Source organism: Mustela nigripes, chromosome 6 (assembly GCF_022355385.1).
Source record: "Mustela nigripes isolate SB6536 chromosome 6, MUSNIG.SB6536, whole genome shotgun sequence".
Lineage (NCBI taxonomy): Eukaryota > Metazoa > Chordata > Mammalia > Carnivora > Mustelidae > Mustela > Mustela nigripes.
Window position 1 is genome coordinate 58,791,544 of NC_081562.1, and position 27,864 is coordinate 58,819,407.

The window sequence follows — 27,864 nt, forward strand, 5'->3', positions numbered from 1 at the left end:
ATATAAAACTAGATTGTACTTTTAGAAGATGTTAAGAGGAATATCTTGGTGCTTTAGAAGAGGAGTCTAAAAAGATGATTATTTTATTAGGGAGACATCAAAGAAACACACAGTTTTGATATACAAGCTATTTGTGAAGATTCTGAAAGTGTTCGGCAGCTACCTTAAATTTTTCATCAGCCTCATTCAGTTCAGCTTTTCTTTTGCACAACAGAGAAACATCTTTCCTCTAAGATAGCAGACCCAAGGAATTTAATAACATCAAGGAAATACAAAAGGTTATCTTTAGTAATGGAAATGGAATTAATGATGCACGTGGGAAAAATGTTAATGATTTTTCAGAAGTATAACTGTATTTTCTTTTCTTTTTTTTTTTTTTTTTTATTTAATTTACACCTGGCCTTGCTCTTCCCAACTTGCCCCTGCCCCTGGACAATATTAGGTCCTTTTCCCTCCTGCAGTCTCCTCCCTTTATTCTCATCTGCTTGGCTCTTTAAGATAGGCAATGGGAAGAACCTATTTTGCAATTTGGTTGCTACAGCCATAAATGTGAGTGAGTAAATCAAGACTACAGTGGTAACCACTTTGATTAAGAGCAGAATTCGTAATTAACCAGTCCATCAAGACAGGGCTCTAGCTACTGTGTTTTATGACTGTCACTATGATGATACATATTTTCTTAGTTTTTGTTTACTTAAAGCCCTCTTAGGAGCATCTCTGCAGAAACTTAATTTCAGGTTTTCAAACTATAAAATACTAATATTTGTCCTAACACCAATACCATATGAGGTGACATTCCGTTTCTTCATACTTCACTTTGTAAGACAGGCGTGAAGCTCTTTAGTGTCATTAATGCTTTGGTCAAAATATTGTTTTGTTTTTGTTTTCATTTTTGGTTTTTTTTTGTGTGTGTATGAGGTTCCTTATTGAGCTACTCAACGACTGAAATGGTCTTCCTCCTTCCCTCTCTCCCTCCTTTTCCTCTTTCCTTCCCTCCTTTCTTTTCTCTCTACTAGTGGCCACTGGCTTTCCAGCTGGACAGACTCGTTTAAAAACACGATTAGAAGAGATCAGATTGGCTGTGGAGGATGGAGCTACGGAAATCGATGCGGTGATTAACAGGACGTTGGTGCTGACAGGCCAGTGGGAAGGTATGTGCAAGTCCTTACCTAAAAGGGGGACATGGTGCTAACCGGGGGAATCAACGGTGAGGACTGGAAAAGAGGCAGCATGCTTTGGAAGTCACTGTTCTAGGTTACACATCACTAGATCAGAGGGTAAATTTCAGAGAAAACGTGGCTGGGATCGATCATGGCTTGTTCCCCTCATCAATCCTTGGCAGTTGCCCACACGCATGAACTTTTTAGATCCCTTCGAGTGCTTAGGTGAGTGGCTATTTCTATGCACTAGATTATTAATTTTTCTATTCTCTACTATTTTATGACTCAATGCATAAATCACTCTAGGCAAGTCATTTATGCAAAGTTTATTTTAATAGGTGGAGGAAACTTCCCCTTTTTAATGTTAATCTTTGTGGATTTTGAGAATGTGGGATTAGTAATAAGTCTGCTAAGTCTATTTTTACTCCTGCTGTTCTTACACATAATTCCTATGGATACTATTTTATATTTACCTTTGAGATTCATGATTTACTATCACACCGATTATGATAAAACATTACCCATTTCAATAACTAGCTATTGTTTTTTTAATTAGATACTAAAAAATAGATTTGACTGGTGCCTTAAATATACTTTGTATATTAGAGATTGTTGATAGCTAAAATAAGTACAATTTTCTACTTTATAAAATCAGTATAAAAGTAGTTCAACTAAAAATTTTTTTAATCAAATCATAAGATAAAGCCAGAATAATATGTTATCTCTTTAGATATGTGAATATCAAATACATGGTATATTTTATTCTAATTACAGATGTTGTACCTGCTTGCTGTTAAAAACAAAAATTCTAATCTGTAATAAAGGAAGTAGATGCCTCACATAAACTCATCTGCTAGAAATAACCTCAATAACAGTATAATGCACAACTTTTCAGACTTTTTTCTCTTCATATACACACATGCAACTGATGCCCTTTTTAAAAAGTTTAAATAAAAAGTAAGATTATGCTTAATGTATTTTTTTCTTAATCTATTTATTGCACTTGCCAATATTTCATGGGTATCTTTCTGTGACTCTCATCAATCCATCTAGATTGTCAAATGTGAATCCTAATTCCATTGTTTATCCATTAAGAATTGCTTTTGGTTACAGAATAGTAATGATTTGGTCAATAGTTTATTTATTTATTTATTTGTTTGTTTAGTCAGTAGTTTAAACCTCAAGGATTTATGTTCTTCTACAAAGTCTGGAGGGAGATATTTCAGAGGTACTTTGGCAGCCCCACAAAGTCCTTGGTCACTTACACTACTTGGATCTTCCACTCCCAAAGTGTGTGGCTTCTATCCCTGTACTTAAGGGCACTCCATTGACTGAGGTTGTTTCTGATGCTCCAGCCTTTCCAGCCATCTCCCAAATAGCAGGAAAGAAGGGCTCTCCTCTCCTAAAAACCTCCCACAGTATTTTTGCTTCCACCTCTTTGGCTCAGACTGAGTTATGTGGCCACCGTGGCTGCAAGTAAGGCCAGAAAATGTAGTTTTTTAGCTTAGAATATTGACTACGTTCCTGTACATTCTTAGTAAGTTAGATGGTGTACATATCTGTGCCCAGACGGAAAGGACTGAGGGGAGTTCTAGCACGGAAGGACAGTGTGCCATAAAGAGCCAAGTGGGGTCTGACAGTAAAAAGCTTAATAGCAAAGGGCCTTGTGAAACCACAATAACAGAAATATTTAAATGAGAAGAGCTAAGAAGTCGGAAGGCACAGCTGTTAGCTGTGGGGCAGGTCACACCAGAGATTTCAGTAGCTCCAAGAGCAAGCATCATGATCACCGATACCACAGTTCTGAATGATCTAGAAGGAAATGTTGAAGCCGTTCGTGTTGCCCCACTCCCAACTGTACTCAGTAGCATTTTTAATCCTTACCCAGTTTAAATTCTTGATAGTCTACAGATATCTTTTTGTGCTTTTGATTTTTGTTCCCTTTTTTATGGTTCATGTGAGCTTTGGCTGATTGCAATCATTCTTAAAGGCATATTTTAAGTGGGTACCCTTTATCCCTATATATTGATTCTTGTTTCTTCTAGTCATAGATTTCAGGCCAGAATTAGAGGGAAAAAATGAATATGCATAATATTGCAAACAAATTTGGAAATAGACTATGTGATTTAGTTAGATTAAAAAAAAGCTATATCCCCGTATGTCTTTTATTAAACACTTGTAGACATAGAAGTATAGTTTCTATTATAACTTGTGCTCTTGTCTCTAGAATACTAATTGGGAAATAAAATATAATAGGAGGTGGGTTTTGATGTAATTGTCCCTTAATGAACTAGAAATGGTTGTTTTTAGGAACTGATAATTTCCTAATAACAGGCATTCATGCAAAATATAATAACACATCTTTGTCCTCAACCATACTTTTCTATTAACTTTTTTATGGTGTTAATAACCTCTTGACCCAAAACAAATTGAAAAGGAACATTTAATACTAGAAACTTAATTCTAAATAGAAACCTGCAATGACTGAAGCCTTTTTTTTTTCACTGTAGTATTTTTCTTAATTTGCCTCAATTTGATTATGTATTATATTTTTCAGTGTCACGCTTTCATATTCGCTGTTTACTAAAATATGAGCCTAAAATTGATTTCTTGGAATGTGCAGACAGAAATGTCTCAGGCTAATACATGTTCAAATGCAGGTCCCTCTCATCTGTGCACTGAGGAATGTAGGACAGTGGCTGAAGCATGAAAGGAAGGATCCCAGTTTTAAAGCTGACCATTCAGAGTGTATCCTACCCATGTCTTGTGGTCGCAGGGTCCACAGTTTCGGGTGAATGCAAAGGGAAGACTGGAAGAGGGGCTTGTACTCCTCTTCTTGAATTCTTCCTGGTGACAATTTGAAATCTCTACTCCTCGAACTTCTAAGTCTTCTGCCCACCCACCTTGAGGCTCCTTTCCTCTTAGTGGAAGATGGAGCTGCTACTTCTCAAAGAAAATAGATACCACTAGACCGGAACTCCCTCAGGGTCCTTACAGCAGGCTCTGTTTTCCTTTGTTTCTTCTTTTCTCCTTCCTCCTAAGTCTGGTCCCTTTGCGGCAGCTCCCATCTCCTCCCACATTTCCGGAGACCTTACTCCATTTGTCGGCCATTTTTTTCCTGCTGTGTCTTTAGTTTCTGTCTCTACTAGCTCATTCCCATCAGCATCTAAACATATGTAAGCTCTTCTTATCCATTAAACACATACACACACACACACACAAACTCACATGCCAACATTCCCCCTCATCCCCAGCTAAGTCTCCCTTTCTGTTCTTTCCTTCATGGCTAAAGTTCTTAAAAGAGTCATATGTACTTGTTTTTCCTGAATCTGCACAGACCAGGATGCTAATGACCTCTATTTTTCTGTGCCCGGGGAATATTCTTCATTTGTTTGTTTAGCTTTACCATTCAGCATTTGGCACAGTGCACTGTCTTCCTTCTAGAGATATTCTCCTGTCGTGGCGTTGGTGACCCTAAATTTTCAGGTTTTCCTCCATGTTTCTCATTACTCCTGTGTCCCTGTGTCTTGTTTGCAAGCTACTCTGCCTCCCCCAACATCCCGGAGGTGTTGGTTGTCCTTAGGTCCTGTCCCAGCAAACTCTCAAACTTCTCCTCAGACTCTGCATATTCTCCCTTGGAAATGTTCTGTCTTCACCAATTTCAGCCACACCATGTGCTAACGACTACAAAACCTCCTGAGCACGGGAACCAACATCCGCCAGACTCTGGAATGCATGCTCTGTTTCCCTGCTAAACCATATTGCTTTTTCATGCATCATTTTATAATTTTTTTAAAAGATTTTATTTATTTATTTGAGAGAGCGAGCACAAGCAGTGGGGAGGAGGAGAGGGAGAGGGAGAAGCAGGCTCCCCACTGAGCCTGGAACCCGAGCCAATGCAGGACTGGGTCCCAGGACCCCAAGCTTATGACCTGAGCTGGAAAGCAGTTGCTTAACCGACTGAGCCACCCATGTGCCCCTCATGCATCATTTTTACATACATAGACCAGTAACTCTTGATCAAATCAGAGAATCTAGCCATTTTAGAAGGAAATCTATTAAAAAAATATTTGACTGGGGCACCTGGGTGGCTCCGTGGGTTAAAGCCTTTGCTTTCGGCTGAGGTCATGATCTCAGGGTCCTGGGATTGAGCCCCACATAGGGCTCTCAGGGAGCCTGCTTCCTCCTCTCTCTCTCTTTGCCTACCTCTCTGCCTACTTGTGATCTCTCTCTCTGTCAAATAAACAAATAAAAATTTAAAAAAAAAAATTAAAAAAAAATTTGACTTGAACACTTTCTCTTAAACACAGTTTAATTTCAGAATTGTGGTATCAGCAACAGCATTATCCTAGAGCACAGTAACGCTCCCCAGGCTGTGGAAATCACTGAGATGACCCGCCCCCAGCTAACAGTTCAGGCCGCTCTGCCCTTTGACTTCACATGCCTTATTTTTTTTTTTTTTAAGATTTTATTTATTTATTTGACAGAGAGAAATCACAAGTAGATGGAGAGGCAGGCAGAGAGAGAGGGAAGCAGGCTCCCCGCTGAGCAGAGAGCCCGACTTGGGACTCGATCCCAGGACCCTGGGATCATGACCTGAGCCTAAGGCAGCGGCTTAACCCACCCAGGCGCCCCTCACATGCCTTTTTATTTAAATTTTTGTTAGTGTTTTTTGCCTGGCCTTTTGCTATTAAGCTTTTTACCACCAGATCCTGATTTGCTCATTATGGAACACTGTCTTTCCCCGCCTGTACTTCCCACCGCCTTTTCTATTTGGCCACAGAAATGTACCCCATTACTAGAAGGGAGCAGAACTCTGGGAGACTAGAAGGCTGATAGCACATCTTTGCATCAGACAGACCTTGGTTGGAATCCAGGTCTACCATTAGTAGCTGTTTTCTCTTAGGCAAGTTACATCTCTGTGTCTTCTGTTCCTTCTCCTCAAAATAAGAATAATGGCATCCACTTCCCAGGGTTATAATGGGGATTCAGTTAGATGATGTATGTAAATCGATCATCCTGTTGCTTGGCCCAGATGAATCCCTCCATGCCAGCTGCGGTTTCTTCTCTTTCCCTCTTCTTCTGGTGTGATAGTCTGTTGTCAAGGGAAGTAACCATAATAGTACATGTATTGAGTAAATGAAGTAGAACTCTAAAAGGCTTGGATTTTAGTCTTTGTAATTTTGATAATTTATACCTAGTCCTTGGGCAAACACTTCACTTCTCTCTGCCTCCATTTAAATAAGCTACCAGTGAGGGGATAAAACTTAATGATTTCTATAGTCCTTTAGAGCTATAATGGCCTGTGATTTTATATTTGGTGTTTTCATTGTGTGGGAGTATTATTCCCTTGATAAGGACCTGTAATACAGTATTTTTTCATGATGATATTAAAGTCGACATCTAAGTTGCATTTCTTAAACAGCTCTTTGAAGAAAGCATTCACCAGAAGGGGTTCATCATCTCATAAATCTTATTGAACAGGTTTTGAAAATTAAATACATCCCATGCTCTGTAAATACAGAGGTATTCATTTCTTACTTTTTTATGACCTCTCTCTGCTGCATACATTTACCTTAATATATTACCAGCGACATGGAAATGGTATCAGATTCTGCCTCGTTCAAGATTCTCCCAGTTCTTTGAGCTCAGGACCTAGAGCTGATTTTACTAGTCTTTGGAAACCCATTCCATACCGGAACATTTTCCAGCATAGTGTGTTCGGTGTCACACTCGGGAATATTGTTTGTGTCCTGTATCCAGAGCCCTAGTTTACCCTCTTCAGTTCCTCAGCCCCGACTTGCTCTCCTAAACTTCATTTGTGGCGTACGTGCCTCACACTATTAAGAGTTTCAGGGTGAGAGAATGAAATATTTGGGCCAATGCAATTGTGTCTGTTATTGTGTCTTAGGAAGTGGATCCTGAAAATCTTGCATCTGGGCAAGATTCTCTTGTTTGCTTATTTTTGCATAGGAAGGATGGTAGAAGGAACATCTCTTAAAAGAAATTAGAATTTTTCTTTGTTTTGTAGAGCTGCTATTCATAATACGAGAAAAGCAGTCTCTAAATCTATAGACACTGTTTGGGGAGGAATCACATAATCTATAATCTGTGCTTTCTCTTTTTGGGGGGTTGTTTATAACAGAAAAATTCTGGAGATACTTATGGCAGCTGTAGGCTTTTATAGTTTTTGTTTTTAGGCTATGATTCTTTAAAACTTCAAATACTATTGACCAAAATGTGTGTGTTTTATCTCTTGTAGGTTATTTTACTACCTGGTGTTTTAGCTCTTCTCTGTTTTAGTCTTACAAGATTAATTAGTTACCTTGGTGGATGAAAACTGTTCTTGAACATTTTGTGACTTTTTAAGTTTCAAAGGTTGCTGTACAATTTATATTAAGTGTTTTACTGTACATATAATTATCTTTTCAGGCCATTCTTGTGCAGTGTTGAACATCTTTCTGGTACTCAAAAAATAATTGCTTAGATATATTCATTAACAGTTATTTTTTAAGTGTCTTTGAATAGCATGAAATATAAAAAGGAAATCTACTTTATGACTTTTAGATAGGAAACATTGTCTTTAAACAGTGGAATTTTTACTAAAATCATAATTTGTATTCATGAAAGCTTTACTAATCACATAGTTTTCTTTGTCTACAGCAGGGCTTTTCCAGAAAAACCTAACTGATTGCCAGGAGCCTCACGATTAAGAATATACTTTCTTTAGAGGTGGAAGCTGGAGAGAAATAAGATCATTTTGAATAGAGAAAAGTGAGACGCTATAGAAGCAAGCGTCTGCTGACACAGGGAGGCAGAAGGTAGCACGGGTTGTCAACTGTTTGGGATGCTGTCCAGAACAGGGACAGTGTGGCCCCCTCTGCTCCTTGCATCTACAAACTCATCACACAGGTCTTTTCCACTGTGGCTAGGTTCTCTGATTCATGTCAGTGAACACACTCCATAAATACAGCCTTCTCCTTGTTTTTCAGCTGGGAATGATGAGCAGAAGGTCAGGCTATGTCCTCCATTTCTCCTGCTCAGTGTTGTACTAGTAGGAGGGATGCTGGGGGGACAGACAGGAGACAGCTCCTCTGCTGGCTGCTACCCTATTGATTACGTATCTACAATGTCATGCATCCTGGGTTTCTAGTACACCCACTTTTGCTACTCCTGAAAACCTCATTAGAAGTCAAAACATTTATTATCAGGTTTTTAATGTGACATCACGATGCCAGCCACTTCTCTGGTGTATGTGTTTTGTTATATTTTGCATTATTCTGACTAATTTGCAGTCATGGTGTTTGAATTCCATTTTCGTTTGTCAGTCATTTTTATAATGGCCTTCCAGATTATTATTTTTCTGTTATGTGCAAGAATTAGTCTTTCTTTTTTTTAAATGGGGGAATTTTTAGTTTCTGTAATGTTTGAATTTTTAACAGGGAACATGGATAACATGTGAGTATGGGAGCAGAAAAATTAATAAAGGCTCTAGGGAATAAGGTCATGATGTATGAAAAGCTGTAACGGTAGGACGTTTACTCAAGTATTGTTTGTAATAGCAAAAAATTTGAAACCTTAAGTATTATTGGATGCACATGATTGAATAAATTATTTATAACCATGTAGTGGGAGATTGTGCAGCCATTAAAAATTGTGCTACAATCCTCTATTTATTAATATGGAAAGATATCTGTGATATTTCGAAGGGAAAAAGCAGGTTACCAAATAGTACATACCATATACAATCATATATATATATATATTTGTTTGTTTGTTTGTTTATAAAACGGAATGAGGGGTGTCTGGGTGGCTCAGTGGGTTAAACCTCTGCCTCCGGCTCAGGTCATGATCTCAGGGTCCTGGGATCGAGCCCCGCATTGGGCTCTCTGCTCAGCAGGGAGCCTGCTTCCCCCCCCTCTTTCTGCCTGCCTCTCTGCCTACTTGTGATCTCTTTCTCTGTGTCAAATAAATAAATAAAATCTTTTAAAAAAATAAAAAATAAAAAAATAAAAATAAAAAACGGAATGATTGATAATCTCAAAAGCCCTTTTGTAAGAAAAATATCTAGATGCTAAATAAATTACAGCAGCATATGTGAAATGTGTCTTTTTAACATTTTGAATAATTTTAAACTTATAGAAAAGTTGCAAAAATCATGTATACAACAGTTTACTCTTCACTGAGATTCCATAGTTACAAATTCTGCCCCATTTACTGTTTGCCTTTTCATTGTCTCTTTGTGTGTATGTATATATGTGTGTGTGTGTGTGCATGTGCATATATATAAAATTATGAACATGTAATTGTTTTAATTGTTTGAGATTAAGTTGCTGGCCTGTCAGTCCATTACTCATAAACATTTCAGTGTGTATTTTCTAAAAACAAGAACAGTTGTACCAAGCCACAGTACACCATCAAAATCAGGAAATTAACATTGATACCATACTACCATTAAATCCACAGACTTTGTTCATTTTCCAGATTGTCTCAGTAATGTTCTTTATTAGTTTTAGGATCAGTTGTTACATGTCTCTGTAGTCTTCTTCAATCTGAAACAGTCCTCAATCTTTCCTTTATTTTGAAGAGTAGGTGCCTATTATTTTGTAAAATATGCTCCATTTGGGTTTGTTTGGTGTTTTTCTCATTATTAGATTTAAGTTATATATTTTGGGGAGAAATACCACAGAAATATTTCTCAGTTTTCCCCAGTGCATTATTTTAGGAGTTAGAAGATGTTGACTTTTCCCATTATGGATGATGTTAATTTTTAAATAGCTAAAGTGCTGTCTGGGAAGTTTCTTCATTGTAAAATCAGTATTTTGTGTTTTAAGAAGTAATTAATACAGTATATGAATGAAGGTATCTCAAAGACTATGTTAATATCCTGTTCCTCATCTAGCTTTTATTCAGTAGTTTTAGCATTCATTTGTAATTCTTCTGTTATTACTCTGATAGTTGTCAAATAGTGATTTTTCTAATTCTGTCATTTCTTCTATACTTTTTAGTTAGCATTACCTTCTCCTCCCCCACTTTCTTCCTCTCTGTAAGAACTCCTGGAGTTCTTTTTTACTCAGCTGGTTATAATCTATTGATATCATTATTATTTTGATACTCAGATTATTCCGGATTTGGCTAGTGGGAGCTGCTTCAGATGGCTGTTCTGCCCTTCTGACTTATTTGTAGTATTTCATTCATTGAGAACTTCCTTGAATTCTTATCAAAGATACTTCAGGCTTACCTTTAACTTTTTCTGCCCAAGCTCTGGAATCAGCCATTTTTCCATGGGGCTCTGCTTCCTTTTATTGAAGACTGGTATTTAGAAACCAAGATCTGGGCACTCAGTGTGCTCATTGCCTCAAGGCTGCGGTTTCTCGACCTTCTCAGTGGATAGATCTAGGAAACAGATGAATGTTTACATATACACGATGAACACAATATAAACACACATGCATTTATATCTATTTGTCTGTCTGTCTTCCTGTCATCTATCTATATCAGAAACTATGAATTTAAGCTGATATCATCTGGTTATTCTTGCCCTTTCTCTTTCTGTATTTCCCTCTTTCTTGTCACAAGAAATCTTTTTGTTTGTTTGTTTCACTTGTATGTGGAATTTTTTTTTCCCACAAGAAATCTTTTTCCCATTATCCTCAATATACTTATTTATTTGATCAGTTGTCTTGTATGTAACAGTCTCTTGACCAGACAGCCTGTCTCCCTGGTCTAGTACTGTGCACTCAAGCTGGTTGAGCTTACAAGTCCTCCAGAACTCCCAGAACTGATGAGGATATCACCCCCTAACCCTAATCTGGCAGCACGTGCATCCAGAGTTTCCCATGGTCCCCGTGACATGCCATTTCCAAGTTTCCCTTCATGGCAGTGTGCACCTGGGAGTATTTCAGCTTCCCCACCTCTCTCTGGCTAAGAGCTCCCACAAAGTAGAGCTCCAAATTGTCTTTCTAAACCAATAACAAGAAGCTGTTTGGACTTAATTGTACCAGTGTAATGTTTTGTAACCAATCAAAGTTTACCTTCATTTTTATAACTGCTTCTTATTAAAGGTGGATCCAAGAGAAAAAGTGAATTGATTACCTTCATTTTCATTTAAGTAATTACTTTTACATTTATCCCCTGGATTTGAGATGTCTTTGAGATCCAAAACTAAAGGTCTCCTATCCAATCTTGAGTAGAAAAATGATGCTTGAGTAGAAAGTTCAGTAACTTTCTCAAGTGACACACAACTAATTATTGGTCAAACAAGTGCAGAAAGTCCTGATTCAGACAAGTGTACTTCACTATAACAAATGTGCTCTTCTCATCCCATCCAGAAGGCTCATAGAACAATTCATAGATTTTCTTTTTTAGTTTATTGAATCATACAAAATTAAGTTATTTTATATTTCTGAATTATTCTGGAACATTTCAATTTCCTCTGCTTTGTTTTCCCTGAAAGAATGAAAATCAGGTGCTAGGGTTGTGATGCTCGTCTGTGATGTTAGTAATTTGAACTCAATGGGAGTTGACATCCCTTTAGGTTCCAGGTTTCGATTATACTATTATACTATTATACTAAGTTCTTCAGTTTATTTTCTTGAGAATGTATTTTAACAAAATACATGTGTGTGCCTGCCTGCATGTATGTTTGTGGTGGGATAGAGAGAGAAAAGTGTGAGGAAATTTTAGGCAAGTCATTCATCTCTCTACATTTCACTTTTTGCATATAAAATATGGAGGTAAGTGCCAGCCACCCCACAGGGATATTTAACTGAGGCATAGAAAACACTGAGCATTTTTGAAGGAAGATGCTTTGAAGACTTAGGGGGTTTCTCATTCTTTTCAATAGCTGCTCCTTATGAAGAGTTTTTTGGAAAGAGGATCTGTTGAACCTGTTAATTCCACTGTAATTTCCTTCACATGTGTATTCCGGTAGCAATTATATAAATCCACATCCTGCTGCTGTCCTTTCCTGCAGATGTGGAGGAAAATCCATCCATTTGTTTTTCTATTGTTTTGCTCATCTGTATCGGAAGGAAAGTGACAGTTGAGTACGTTAGAGGACATTATGATCTGAGATTGTCTAGGTTACGTTTCAGCCATCAGGTCACTTGGATTTGCATATGTCATCTATTACTGTGATGTCAAGGTGCTTAAAACTACCTGGACACTAATAATGCTTATTTGTGGCTTTCATGATTTGTGCTGGAGTGAAGTGGTCTATTTTCCTTACATGTTAAATTTGTAAATTCTAATGCTTGCACGAGTATTAAGACAGTGCTTGTTCTGTTTTGTTTTTCAAAGTTACTTTTGCATTTCTGGAAGTATATAAGGAAAAGTCTGGAAATCTAGTATTGAAGGATTAATCCCTACTGACAGCCTTGTTCTATTCTAGCCATATATATTATTGTATCTAATTATCACAAAAATATGTGAGTAAACTGAGGCTTTCTAAGTGATCAGGCTTAGGAAAATTGAATGATTCCTATAAATTTGCTTAACTAGCAAATAGCAAAGCTCTTATCCCAGAAATCTGGGAGCATGGCCTCCAAGTTAAGAATGTTTTTGAGGGGGATGCCTGGGTGGCTCAGTTGGTTAAGCAGCTGCCTTCGGCTCAGGTCATGATCCCAGCGACGTGGGATCGAGTCCCACATCGGGTTCCTTGCTCCGCGGGGAGCCTGCTTCTCCCTCTGACTCTGCTTTCCACTCTCTGCCTGTGTTCGCTCTCGCTCGCTCTCTCTGTGACAAATAAATAAGTAAAATCTTTAAAAAAAATAAAAAATTAAAAAAAAAAGAATGTTTTTGAGGGGTGCCTGGGTGGCTCAGTGGGTTAGGCCTCTGCCTTCGGCTCGGGTCGTGGTCTCAGGGTCCTGGGATCGAGCCCCGCATCGGGCTCTCTGCACGGCGGTGAGCCTGCTTCCCCCTCTCTCTGCCTGCCTCTCTGCCTACTTGTGATCTCTGTCAAATAAATGAATGAAATCTTTAAAAAAAAAAAAAAGTTTTTGATGTAGTAAACATTTTCCCCCAGCCTGCTTTCTAGGCCCCAAAGAGGTTGTGTTTATGTTCTTCAAGAAATGTAAGTCACAGTATCCCTTGTTTTTGTAAGTCCCTCTCTGTTGGAACCTAATAAGCACTCAGCAGTAATGACCACCAAGGCCAGCAGCAGGAAAACTAGTAGTTGACATTCCTTGAGCATTAACCTATGTACCAGAAACTGTCCTTAGCACTTTATACATATAGTCCTACTTAATGCTTCAAATAACTCCTTGAGGTGTGTATACCTCTATCATCCCCATTTTACTGAAAAGGTGACAGAGACAAAGTTTAAGAGTTAATTGTCCAGATCAAACAACAAATGAGTTTTGGCACTGCGGTATGAATCCAGGTAGTGGGGCACCCATACTATTGTCCCACACTGTAGCAGACTTCTCAGTAAATATTTTTTATATAAAATTCTGAGTTGGTAACTAATGAAACCAATTCAGATTAAGTTAAATGGAAAAGGCATCTGTTTGGAGGACATAGAATATAGCTCACTGAGTCAGTAAGAAGCCTGGACATATATACGGTGGAATATTATGCAGCCATCAGAAAGGATGACTACCCAACTTTGGCATAGGACTGGAGGGGATTATGCTGAGTGAAAAAAGTCAAGCAGAGAAAGTCAATTATCATACAGTTTCACTTAGTTGTGGAGTATAAGGATTAACATGGAGGACATTAGGAGAAGAAAAGGAAAAGTGAAGGGAGGGAAGTCGGAGGGTGAGATAACCCGTGAGAGACTACGGACTCCAGGAATCAGACTGAGGGTTTTAGAGGGGAGGCGTTGGGGGGATGGGTGAGCCTGGTGCTGGGTATTAAGAAGGGTATGTATTGCATGGAGCACTGGGTGTGGTTCATAAACAATGAATCTTGGAACACTGAAAAAAAAAAAAAAAAAGAAGTCTGGAGAACCAAGCTTGGCAAACCAGCAGGACCATGAAAAACTGGGAAGCGGAGAATACAGCCAGATGTGCCATGGGGAGAGGGTTTTGGGGCCACTTCTGGTGCTGCCACTGCTGGTGGGTGGCCCTGGGTCATGGGGCTCTTGGATGTGCTGCCATTGGTGATGCTTAAGTAGTAACACTAAGGAACATCCTGCCTACATTGTCACCTTTGCATTGCTTGGGAAGATCCAGAGGCCCAAGTAGAAGCATTTGCTTGATGGAGCCCAGGCCACAATATATGAAGGACAGGTTTGGTATGCTCTTTGATTGAATTGCTCTAGCATATTCTAAGCAGAATAGTAACAGAAAAAAAAAAAAATGACCAACTTTCCAGTGTGGAACCCAAAAGATTAAAGTACTTGCTCAGAAAAGCTGGAGCCTGTTATGTGGTAAAATAGGTCAGAAAAATGATTTAAGGAGTTGGCAGTTAGAGAATGAGAAGGCACTGGGTTACGTATTCATTTAAATCCAGTTATGCTGAGTGGCCAGTTTGGATCATGGATTATAGAGCATCACTTCCAGGGGGCTGATGATTGAGTCATAAAATACATCTCTCTTTCTTTTCTTCTTTCTTTTTTTCTTTTGTGGGGGTGGGCGGTTATTTTCATGGTAGGGGAAAAAATTGGCTGGATATCAAAGGTAATACTCTTTAGAAAAAGGCTGGTAATTCCATTCATAAATGTGGTCGGGATCACTGTTTTAAGAATTTTATACAGATCAGGCTTCATCTCAACAAATGTTGTAATAAAATATTGTCAAGCCTTGTATGATGACACACTGGTTGTAAGTGCTAATCCATAGAAGAAGGTTTTGGTACCATATAAGAAGTTGGGTCGGGGGGCTGTGTAGGGAGAGAGTGGTGAGGTTACGGACATTGGGGAAGGTATGTGCTATGGTGAGTGCTGTGAAGTGTGTAAACCTGGCAATTCACAGACCTGTGCCCCTGGGGCTAATAATACATTATATGTTTAAAAAAAAATTATAAAATAAATAAAAGTCTACCCGAAATTTCCAAAAAAAAAAAAAAAGTAAGAAGAAGAAGAAGAAGTTGGGTCAGGCCATGAATAAGATTTGGCTTTTATTACACTTACTTGAAACTCACTTTACTAGAATTCTGAGCTTAAGTATCATGGTTAACTTTCTGAGCTCTTACAATCAGCCAGACAATGTGTAGTATTTTGTATGTATCTTCTCTTTTAATTATCATAATAACCATACAAAGTAAGTATTATTAATGACACTTCAGGGAGGGGACTGAGGCTGAGAGACTAACTTGCCCAAGGTTGTGCGGGAAGGGTCGGAGCTGTGTTTTAAATCCGCATTTGTCTGACGCTCGAGCCTGCTTTTGATGGCAACGCTGTTCTATGCAAGAAAAATCATTAATTAAGTTGCGAGTTAACTCTGAGTTAGCATTCTCGAATTTTCAGATCAAGAGATTTCCTTGTCACTGGTTCTTAGCAAACAACGTTCTGTTTTTAGATTCAGTAACTTGAGAAATGTCATTCCATCCAAGATTCGTTCCCTGAGTTAAAAGAATATAAATTGCTATTGCCACTTAGTCTTTGCTTTCCCACACATGTTGTCGTCCTGGATATATGGATGAGATGACTTCTCACGATTTTTGGAGGACGGGCAGGGTGAGGTAGGTAGTGTAGGATCTCAGATCATCTCTAATGTTCCAAACCACTGATTATTAGGGATTTGTGAAACTACTCGGTCCTTTCTTGAAAAACTTGCTGTGGGTGCTAGCTCATGTCAGTGACAAACACTAAAATTTACCAAGCATTCTGTAAGAGAATATTCGCTTTTATTTGTATTTTCACTTGGAGCTGCAAGTTACGTTCAGGTTTTCCAGGATTGGGAAGCCGGGTTTTCTTCACCTTGTTACAGTTTTCATGGTTTTGACTGCATTTGCTGACTTGTATCTAATTTTTAGTCTTTTACATGTACTTTAGGAAGCCTGTGAATTTAGGACATCTCATGTCTGCATTGAAAACTGCTTACCCTAACCCTGATCCTTATTAAGAATGTTTCTTTCCTGCTTGGTTTTGTTCATATGCTTATATCCTACAAAATATACGTGTATGCGGAGGAGCAAAAAAGCCCCATAGTCCTGTTAATAGCCCAAGTTCAAGGAGTAAGAGCAGCTGGCCTGATTCAGGGTCAAAGCCAAAATCACTGGTATCATGACAGAAGACTGTGTTATGTAATTTTTCAAAAATCTCATACTCATAGGAATTTTGTTTACTAAAAGTCTATCAACTTTGTTTGAATATGAAATGTTTTCCCCCTTGATTCTTTTGTTGTTGTTCAATGTAGGTTTGTTGTTTTTTGTTTTTTTTTTGTATATGTGTATTTTTTTTAAATGACCAAAGTTTTTTTTTTTTTTAAAGATTGTATTTATTTATTTGACACAGAAATCATAAGTAGGCAGAGAGGCAGGCAGAGGGAGAGGGGGGAAGCAGGCTCCCTGCTGAGCAGAGAGCCCGATGTGGGGCTCCATCCCAGACCTGAGCCGAAGGCAGAGGTTTGACCCACTGAGCCACCCAGGTGACCCTGTTTATGTGTATTTTTAACCAAGCTGCTTTCAGGGTGCTGTGTGGAGCCCTCAAAAACCAGATTTGCCACTGGGTTCAGGGGTTAATAGAGTCAAGACTGCACCTGTGAGTCTCTTTCCAACTGGCTTTGTGCACGTATATCCAGCATACCAGGCTGGGCTCAATGCTTTCTCATCAGATATTTAGAGACATGCCCTGACAGATCGTGGGGAAGGTGGTTATATCTTTATTGTCATTAGCAGAGCTCTCAGGATGGGCCTGCTTTATCATCTCACAAGAGAACTTACTATGTGTGAATGGAAGAACTAATAAGGACCTGAGGATTTTTTTTTCTTTAGTTTGCAAAATGGTAGATAAATATCTTTTTTCTTGTAATTAACCAACATATGGGAGAGGTAGAAATTATTTGTCATTTGCATGTCATTATAATGATATTTAAAAAGCTGCGTGGCTCTGGACCTTGGGCAGGGGCGTGGAAAGTTCCACGGTAGCTAACCAAGCACTTTTTGTAACAGGATGCGAATGGCAGCAGAATGCTTTAGGCGATATTAAATTGGGGTGATTTTTAGAAAGTGACAAATGTTTTATGTTTCCTAAATCCGAGATGGGTTCTACTAGCTGCACATGGCTGCCAAGTTATGTTATCACTTGCCTGCTTTGTAACTGCTTCAATTATTTCCTCCCCCAGCCCTGTATGATGAGATCCGTCAGTTTCGCAAGGCCTGTGGGGAGGCTCATATGAAAACCATCTTAGCAACAGGAGAACTTGGATCTCTTACTAACGTCTATAAAGCCAGTATGATAGCAATGATGGCAGGTAAGTGTTTATATTCACATGACGATAGCTATGGAATTGATATTTTTTCAGAGAAATAAAGTAAGTTAAAAGATTTGGCTATTAGTGAAAACGGGCTAACCACTTGGAAATTTGGTTGGGAGGACTCAGCTATTTTGTGAATACACTGCAGTGTGCATTGGTCACAAACTTGGCTTCCTCGCACGTTTTTTGGTGGCATTTCCTCGCTGCACTATTCTTGTAAGGCAGTAGATGGCTCTCTTGTTAGTGAATTGCCTCCTTCTTCTTCTTTGATTATTCATTCATCAACATATGTTAGACAGGAATTTCTTTAACTCTGACTTATTCCTCTCTGTGAATTTAAGTGTTTGATTTTCCTCAGAGATGTGCATCTGTACTGGCTCAGGCAGCCTGTGCTTTCGTTTGTGTTAATTTTTCTTTTTAAAGGTAGCGCCGTATCGTTGTTTTTTATACTTTCAAAAGCAGGTTGACTTCCTCTTCATCTCCTTGAACAGCAGACCTGTCCCTTCAGACATCCAAGCCTGAAACCTGGGGGTCAGGCTGGATTCCTTCTTTTCCTCACTTTCCTGTAAACCAGTGAACGAGTCTGGAGAATTCTGCCTCGTACTGTCTCCAACGCATCTCTCCGTCCTGCGTGCAGCCGTCTCCGGCCACTGCCGTGCCCCACACGGACCACTGTCTCCTCGCTACTCCCCCTGTCTCCACTTTTGTCCCCTTCCCGTCTGCTTCCCACACTTTTGCCAGAATGGTCCCTTAAAAATACGAATTGGGTTTTGGTCCTGCTTGTTTAAAATCCTTTGGTGGCTTACACAGCCTCCAGACCCAGTCGGAAACAAGGGAACATACCTGTGCATCTGTCCACTTGAGCTGATATCTGCCAGCAGGGCACTTCAGAAGCTGGAGGGCTTTATGTAATCTTGCCACCAAATGATTCTTTTAAAACATAAGAAAATGTGAAGGTATAGGGCCTATGAAGAGAGAGGTGATGGGAGGAGCGGCCTTCTCTTCAGCAAGATGTGAGGGAAATATAATTATTTCCATGAACAAGAAACAAAACATACACACAAAGTCTTCACCAGAAGCTGCGCTCTCCACCCCCTAGACCCCCCATACTCCCATCACTGTCAGAGAGTCAGGGTCACCCTGCCCACTCAAAAAAAATATATATATATATCCCTCAGTGGCTTCCCTTCATTGTCAAGGTAAAATGTAAATTCCTTCAGCCTGATTTTAAGAAAAGGTCCTTCTTTTTTTTTTTTTTTTTAAGATTTTATTTATTTATCAGAGAGAGAGGGGGAGAGAGCGAGCACAGGCAGACAGAATGGCAGGCAGAGGCAGAAGCAGGCTCCCTGCTGAGCAAGGGATCATGACCTGAGCCGAAGGCAGCTGCTCAACCAACTGAGCCACCTAGGCGTCCCAGAAAAGGTCCTTCTTAACACCCTGCCTGTGTCTCCCCATTTTCCTTTCACTCCTTATGCTCCAGCTCTATGGAATTCCCTGTAGTTCTCTTCAGAAGGCACCATCTGGACCTTTCATGGCTTGCTACACGCTGCGCCCCCTGCCTGGCATACCTTTTGCCTGAGTAATCCCTTCACCTCTTTGACTCCAGCACAGGTGTCCCTTCTTTCAAGACCATTTCCCCAATACTGCTTCCCCCCTCACCACTTGGTTCCGTATCTCTTCTGTGTGCCCCCACAGCATTCTGTTGCAACTTCTTCCAGGTGACGTAGCACACCATTATGTGATCAAGTATTGAATTTTGAGGTGCCTTACTAGTGGCTCCATACATGGGTGAAGATAGAGGACTTCTCAGGTCTTCAGTCTGGGCTTCTAGTGTAGTCCCGCCTCTAGACTTTTAGTGTACATGCTGCTGAAGCGAGCACGCCCCCCTCTAGATTTTTAGACTCGTATACTTTTTGAGTATTGTCAGACCGAGCGTCAGTCCCTGGAGCTTTGCTGAAAATCAGCCTGCTAGGCACTCACGGAGCTATTGCTCTGCTCATTGCTCCTGCATCCAGATGATCTCTGCTCTGGTTGTCTCGTTTCAAGCATAATCTCTGAAAATCTAAGGATAAGGAGGAATGGAACATGTTAAACAGCAGGTCATCTGTTATGTTGGCATTTCAAAGTCCCGCAATAACAGAAGCCTTGCTGTAGCTCTTATGAGCCTGGGCGAAGCCCCTTGGTGTCCTAAGTACCCAGGTAATTCCCTTCTCATGCTCCTCTCCAGGACAAGGGATTGTTAGCCTAGAGTGCTGTGATCCAGGTCACAGTGAAAGTATATTCATTCTGAGAGGTCAGCCAACCCTATCGTCTTCTCTGCACCTACTGCTCATCATAGGAACGTGGTATTAAGTCATCATGCCAAGAAGCCCCTGTTCTGTCCTCCACCCCATCCATCCGCAGAAGAAAAATGTGAGTAGGAACATGCTCTCCCCATCTCTTCTATCTGCTTATATCCTTGTCCATGCTTATCTCTTGCATTTCTTCACTTAAGCAGTGTCTGTTGAGTACTTGCTCTGGGTAATAAAACTTGTATTTGTGGTGTGCTTTCCCAGATTCTTTAAAATAATATTCCTTAATCTTCACATCAACCATGTGGTTGACGAAGAAACTTAAAAGGTGACTTTTGTAAGGCCTCAAAGCTAATGGATCACATAGAGTCATTATTTGAACCCAGGCCTTCTGGCTCCAGAGTTATTTATTGCTTTCTCAGCTGTAACACCACTGTCTCCCAGGGCACTGTGCTTGACCTTATAATGAGTTAAAGGCATACACAGTCTGTGCAAGGTATAATAAGTGAAAGCATCCAGCATACTTCCTGACCCATAGTTTCTGGTTCCTATTCTCTTAAGAATGTATATAGTAGGAATGAGATATGTTTTGAAGAATTGTTTTAAAATTTTGAACTAAATTTACACTTATATAAGTTACAGCTCTACTTTGGCATTTTTATTGATTTTATTCCTTAAAAATCAACTTCATTGAGGTAAATTTATACACATTGAGGTGTTAAGTGTCCAATGTGATGACTTTTTACAATGTGTATTTTCCATCATCCCATGAAATATCCTTTGTGCCCCTTTGCTTTCAGTTCTACTCCTTTTACTTCTGCCCCAGCTGCAATCAGTGCTCTGATTTTATCACCATAGATTGGCTTTGCCAGTTTTTAAGTTATACAGTTGGTACTCTTTTGTGTTTGTTTTCTCTCTACCTACAATATAATAGCTGTGAGATCTATCCATGTTGTTCTATGTATAAGGAGTTGCTTAGGGGTATTCTATTGTACAAATATACTGAGTTGCCAAACTTCCTTATAAAAAGTTTATAATATTCTGATGTCTATAGGGTCTGTAGTTATACCTCCTTTTTTTTTTTTTACTTCTGATGTTGTCATTTTTGTTTTCTTTCCTGTTGTTATTTATCTTCTTTCTTTCTTTCTTTCCTTCTTTCTTTCTTTCTTTCTTTCTGTGGAAAAGAGTTTTGTTAGAAGTCTGCCAATTTTATTAATCTTTTCAAAGAGCCAATTTTTTGCTTGGTTGGTTTTTCATTGTCATTGAGTTAAAAAATACTTTCAATTTCCCTTGTAATATCTCTTGATGTTTAGAATGTTATTAGAGTATTATTTAGAATAAGCCTTTACACTGGAGCACCTAAACACATAAAGCAAATATTAATGGACATAAAGAGAAATCAACAGAATGTTTAATTTCCAAGTATTCTGTGCTTCTTGGATATCTTATTGCTATTGACTTATAATTTAAAATTCTTTTAAGCTCAGGGAATATCCACTGTAAGAATTTTTTGTCTTTTGAAATTAAAGAGATTTATAGCCCATTTTTATGCTGTCTTTAAGTATATACTTCAGGGGCACTTGAAAAGAATGTCATGTTAGGGCGCCTGGGTGGCTCAGGTGGTTAAGTGACTGCCTTCGGCTTGGGTCATGATCCTGGAGTCCCGGGATTGAGTCCCGCATCGGGCCCCCTGCTTGGCAGGGAGTCTGCTTCTCCCTCTGACCCTCCCCCTTCTCATACTCTCTCTCTCTCAAATAAGTAAATAAAATCTTAAAAAGAAAAAAAAAGAACGTCATGTTAGTATTTGACATCTTAGTCTGTCATGTAAGATATTAGTGGTAGTATTCTGCGAATATCAAGTAGGTCAAGTTGGTTGATCATATTTTTTAGATCCGGTTTTGTTTTGTTTTGGTCTACTTGTTCTATTTATTACCAAATATTATTATCTATTTATTTATTTGTTAAAGTCTCCAAATATGATTTGTCTCCTTATCCCTTTAGTTTTGTCAGTTTTTTCTAAATGTATTTTGGAGCTTTGATATTTAAGTATGTATACTTGGCATATCTTTTTTCCATCCTTTTTATGAATATATATATATATATATACATACACACACACACACACACACACACACACACACACATATATATATGCAGTCTATAACCCATCTCTGTTTATATATTTAAAGCTGTCTCTTATAGGCTTTTTTTTAAATCAAATTGTGAGAATCTGTACTTTTTAATTAGAATGTTTTGTTCATTTTCATTTCACACAATTTTTGATATGATAGAAGTTAAGTCTGTCATCTTGCAGTTAGTTCCCTATTTGTTCTGATCCATTTTTTGCTCAGTTTTTTTCCTGATACCCTTTGGGTTCATTAAATATTTGAGAGCACTTTATTTTGTTTTTTTGTCCATTGACTTTTTATCTTCAAGAAGTTTCTCAATTATAATATGCATCTTTAGCTTACCACGATTTACATAGATTTCATATTATTCATGTGTCATGAAAGTAAAAACCGTAACAGTTGGCGTTTACGCCTTTCTTAGTCCTTTGAATTATTTTACTGTTTTTCTTCCACCTATTTATAAACTCCTTAATATGAAGTGATTTTTGTTTTAACAGTCATTTGTCTTTTAAAGAAATTGAAAGAAAACTAAGCAAAACTAGTCTTCTGTATTTTCTCACATGTACATCATTTCCTTCTTTATTCCTTCTTGTAAGTCTGCTGGTGACTAATTTTCTTAGATCTTGTTCATCTGAAAATATCTTCATTTTACACTCACGTACGTTTCAAGTATTGTTTGCTGCATATGGTGTTCTAGATTATACTTTTATTCTTCTTTCAGTACTTTAAACATGTTATTCCATTTCTTGGAATTCTGCTTGTTCTTGTTTTCCTATAAGTAATGTTTCATCTTACTCTGGCTGTGGTAAATCAATATTTCTCTTTATCTTTGTTTTTCACTAATTTGACCATGATATGCCAAACCATGGTTTTCTTTGTATTTATTCTGCTTTTAGTTTGCTAAGCTTCTTGGATTTGTAGGATGATGTTTTCCAGTTTGGGACATTTTATAACTATTTTTTCAGATATATTTTCTACCCCCTTTTTATCTGTTCTTTCTAGAATTCCAAGTACATGAGTGTTAGATATTGTCCCACAGGTTACTGAGGTCCTGTTTATTTTTTTATTTTTATTTTTTTAAAAGATTTGTTGATTTGAGAGAGAGAGAGAGAGAGCGCGTGAGTGCAAGGAGCAGAGGGAGAGGGAGAGAGAATGTCAAGCAGACTTCTCCCTGAGTGCTGACTCTGACACCAGGCTTGATCTCACGACCTGAGTTGAAACCAAGGGTCTGATGCTCAACCGACTGCACTACCCAGGCATCCCCTGTTCATTTTAATTTTAATCTCTTTTCCTCTCTCTGTTTTTCTGTTTGGTTAATTTACATGGATCTTCAAGTTCTTTGACCCTTATTTTCCATCTCAAATTTGCTCTTAAGTCCATCTATTGAAATTTATGCCATTATACATTTTTAGTTTTAGAATTTTCATTTGATTCTTTTTTACGGTTCTTTTATTTCTCTGCTGATGTTCAACATTTTTCACTCATTGAGCTCATATTTTCTTATAAGTCTTTCAACATGTTTATTGTAGTTGATTAAAAGTCTTTATCTGCTCATTTATATATCTGGATTACCTCAGGGTCTGTCTCTTGAGCTGCCAGTTTTCAAGTGCCTGAACACAGTTGCCTTTTATATTTTGTTCAGCTGTATGATTGTTTGTAGTAGGAGGGTAAATCTGGTGCATTTATTCTGTTGTGTCTTTGTGGCTTTTGTTTTCTTATTAATTTAGCATGAAAATCTGAAAAGGAAAGGTGTTTTATCATTTACATTCATAATAGCTGTCTTGTAATATTGATAGGCATTTAGGTTATTGCAAGACAATTCTCTAGAGAGTAAGCTAGTATTAGTCTGTTATCACATATCACTGTACATAAAAAGTTAACCTAAGTATTTGCATTTTTTGGTCAACTAAATGTTTACTAGCTAGCTTACTTTTAGTTTAATTTTCTTTAGGAATCTTTCAGAATGTTTTAGGGGAAGGAGCCATAGGTCGTGGGCATTAGAAGACCAGGATTCCTATTCGTTCTTGCACAGTTTATGACTTCAAGTGGATCAGTTAACCTGGTTATCAGTTCAAAGAAGCAATGTGTATGGCTGATTTATAAAGTATAAAATAAGTACTCTGCAAGTCATTAAAAAATATCAGCCTTACCTTCCTATGCCATCCTACCTCAGTCAGGAAGGAATCATAATTGAATCTTTTTTTTTCCTAGACTATTACAAGACATTATTCAGACTATCACTTTTTAGAACCATCTGGTGTAGCTGCAGGAGATAGACTATATTGAGCTGGATTCCTTTCTGTACTGATCTCAAAGCTTATTAATATGTTAGGATTGTTTCGTGAATCTTAGGAACTGTTTTTGCCAACTTTTGGCTCCGTCTTAAAAAACAAAAGTTTCAAAAGAATCTGATTAGTTGAGAATCACTTTTGATGTGGCCCAGTTCAATTTTTTATGCCACACTTCTCAGCTATGGTTATTTGTCATATCTCCTAGTTCTTTTACTCTGGAAAGTATCGCAGCCACCTTAGCTCTTTAAATGGGTATCAGAATAAAATATTTAACTAGAGATCACTTACTCAGTAACCATAATGATCCAGAACCAAGCCAGGAACCAGGAGGAAAAAAAGTAAGAAAACATTTCAAAGAGATGAAGTATACATAATATAATCTATAGTACAACAGTAGTGATAGACAATAACATTTCTTGAGCGTTTACTATGTGACAGATGCTATTTTTAGGGCTTCATATATATTTACATTTAACCTTCATAGTGACTCTCTGAGGTAGGTACTTTCCTACAACAAAGTGGGAACATCAGTTAAAAAGGATATTTTGCTGCAATTCTCCATGGTCATTATTGATATTTGGAAACATTCTAGATACATTTGTCTTTGTTACATCATTGCCCCTGTCTGTTATAGCTTTCTTTTCTCCTTTTAGCTGTTCTTAAAGATTTAAATATAATTTTCATCCATCGTCAAATCTCTTCATGATCTTCTAAAGCCAGACTTAATCGTTCATACTGTTGTGCTCCTAGGACAGTTGTAAATACCAGTAGCATTTGTCATACAGTGTCATCATTCACTGTTTTACCTGTTGAGTCTTTTGCAAAACTGTGAACCTCTCTGAGCCAAGGACTGTATCTAACTTATTTATATTTCTCTGTAATTACTACTGTGCTTGCTATCTAAGAGAGCCTAAGAAAATATCTTGAAATACTCGAGTGAATGAATGAGTGGATGGAAGAAAGAGATAAGGAAAAGTAAAAACAGGCAAAGTAAACGCTGAAGACTTAGACTCATCTTTCCACATGAGCCACGACCTTGTAGAGTTCGGACATGTTATGTTGAGAGCAAAATTTTACTTCAGTTGAACAAAAAGATAGATAGTTTAAACTGTTGCCAAGGAGATTATGTATTGAGGCATTGTTTGGATGACCTAAGCAGTGGTATGACATATAAAAGGTTTGTGAGAATTCTGAAGGGGCTCTAGGGCTAAGAAAGAACTATAGACAACTTTCTGTCTTGGCTTTTTGGTCAAAGAAAATGGATCTGACTTTCATGTTCCTGTCAGTGTGGTGAGAGCAATGCAAATAAAGGAGAAACAGAGTAGAAGTAAGCAATTTGAAGGGAATATAATCAGGAGAGAGAAACGAGAGCCATATTTTTTCATCACACAATCCAAGAACAAGGTGATAGGAAGTAAGATAGAAAGGAAAACATGCTTAGAGAAAAGAGAAGTCTAAGGCAGGTCCATCTCCTGCTAAGGGATTTTAGCCCCGCAAACGCACACATTAAGAATAATGCCAGAATGTAGAAAAGTGGCTTTATCTTTCGGTAGCGGTGGACTGTTCACACACACGCAACAGCTAACAAGCTCCGCTCTGAAGTTATTCTAGACCTTATCTTTGGAAATAATGCAGGCATGATAAATAAGGTTGGAGTAGAAAAGCACTAAAGATGCAATCATAATGTCATCAGGTTTGAATTGCTGATGAAGATCTGTGGGTAGAGTACGAACACAAAAATATGGGGCTTGAGAAAAGCAGACCTTGAAGGAATGCAAAATGAGTTTTGAACTTGGCTGGAATTTTGTAATGTATAGGAAATCAAAATGAAAAAAGTAGGAACCAGAGGAGGGGATATTTGAAATTCAACCCAATAAGATCCGAGTAATTCAGAAACAATAAGATGAAGCAGAGAAATAAAAGAAAATAGAAGGGAAGCCATTAAAAATAATAAAACAAAGGGCAGAAAATAAGCAGTAGGAAACTTTTTAAGACTGAAGGAAACCAAAGGTCTAAAAGAAATGCTGTGATTAGTAGCAAATTAACATCTAAGACTTTTAAAAAACCATTTTTAAAAATTTAAATAGGAGTCAAATGACAGTGTAGATTTATTTTTCAAAAGATTGTCACCAGTCACACTGAATCCTTCATCTTGGGCTCAAATCTTTGTATACTGAAGAAGTTATGATCCAGATGGCACTTCTAGACCCCTGTGGTGATCCAGCCTGGTTTTTCTCATTGGGGGGGTTAAAAATAAGATCTTGCCTTTCATAGGAAGAACATTTAATTTATGAAAAGGTATGCTATAGTTGGAAGTTCACCACTGGGGAAAGCATTAAGAATATAGATGTGTATTGGGGTAAGAGTTAATGGATCTAAAGCATAAATTGATCTACAATTCCTTAAACTAGCCCTGAGAATTAAACCATTTCTAGGGTAAAAACTAATTAACTTGCCATTTCATTCAGGGAGCAAATTTAAATTTAGCCCCCGCCCACCACCATGGGAGCAAAACTTTCAGAAGATTTACCACGTCACACCCACCCAGCCTGCAGTCCTCATCTACCCTCTTGCCCATCCTTTGTTTTGTGCAAAATAGAGAGCTTAGTGGGAGAGAGAATCTGCCATGTTTTCTGGCCTCCTAGCCCTACAGGAACCTCTGATGGTCCATTTTGGTATATGGTATATTGTTCTTAAGAAAATCACTTTAGGGGGCCTGGGTGGCTCAGTGGGTTAAAGCCTCTGCCTTCGGCTCAGGTCATGATCTCAGGGTCCTGGGATCGAGCCCCGCATCGGGCTCTCTGCTCAGCGGGGAGCCTGCTTCCCCCTCTCTCTCTCCCTTCCTCTCTGCCTACTTGTGATCTCTCTCTCTCTGTCAAATAAATAAATAAAATCTTTTTTAAAAAATCACTATACATTTAAACACAGAGTGTTTTCTTTGCCTCTTAATGGCTGGACTTCCAGAGAAAAAAAGAAGCAGCTTGTGAACATAGTTTTGTATGTGGTGTGTACTAGTATGCATAAAATTTTACTTTGTGAGATTTTTGAAAATATAACCCACCTTATTCTAAAATCTTGCAACACCTTCTCCAGACCTAGATTGCTCAGAGGAATTTATGGGCACAGAGGCTAACACATGTAAGGACCTAGGAAGTGCTTGTTGAAGTGCTCAGTTGTCAGGTATGGGGCATCAACAGATATAGTCATAAACAACATATGTAAAATTTAGTTTTTTAAATGAATCTTTATTTTGCTTTAAAAGCAACATTAAGGGACTTTTTATTTTCATGTCTCGGTGAAATTCTGATACATGACATAGAGGCCAGACCTATTAGCTATTGGGTCATGTTTCTGAGATTCTGTGACTCATTTGTCTTTGATTTCTAACATGTTCATTATTTATTCCTTAATGTCCGTGCTGGATAGTTATGGGTCTATTAGCAAACTCTTAAATGCTGGGAAAGCAGAATCCTTGAATGGGTCTCTCAGCATATCGCACAGGGTGGATACTTGATGCACATTTTGTTGAATGAGCAAATGAATAAGATTAATAAATCACATGAGGTTACCAGTTCACAGATTCTTTTTGCTAATGTCTTAATAGGGAACTAGGGGAGGTACCCTATCACCTT

General features: G+C 38.3%; 1 protein-coding gene across 1 annotated transcript in view; it reads left to right on the plus strand.

Annotated features, from left to right (window-relative positions):
- Positions 1 to 27,864, plus strand: part of DERA (deoxyribose-phosphate aldolase) — a 114,489-nt gene that overhangs the window by 51,511 nt on the left and 35,114 nt on the right. Inside the window, exons 5-6 of the mRNA XM_059402671.1 lie at positions 1,017 to 1,151; positions 17,390 to 17,518. Coding sequence (XP_059258654.1) covers positions 1,017 to 1,151; positions 17,390 to 17,518 — 264 coding nt within the window. The remainder of the gene's footprint in view (positions 1 to 1,016; positions 1,152 to 17,389; positions 17,519 to 27,864) is intronic.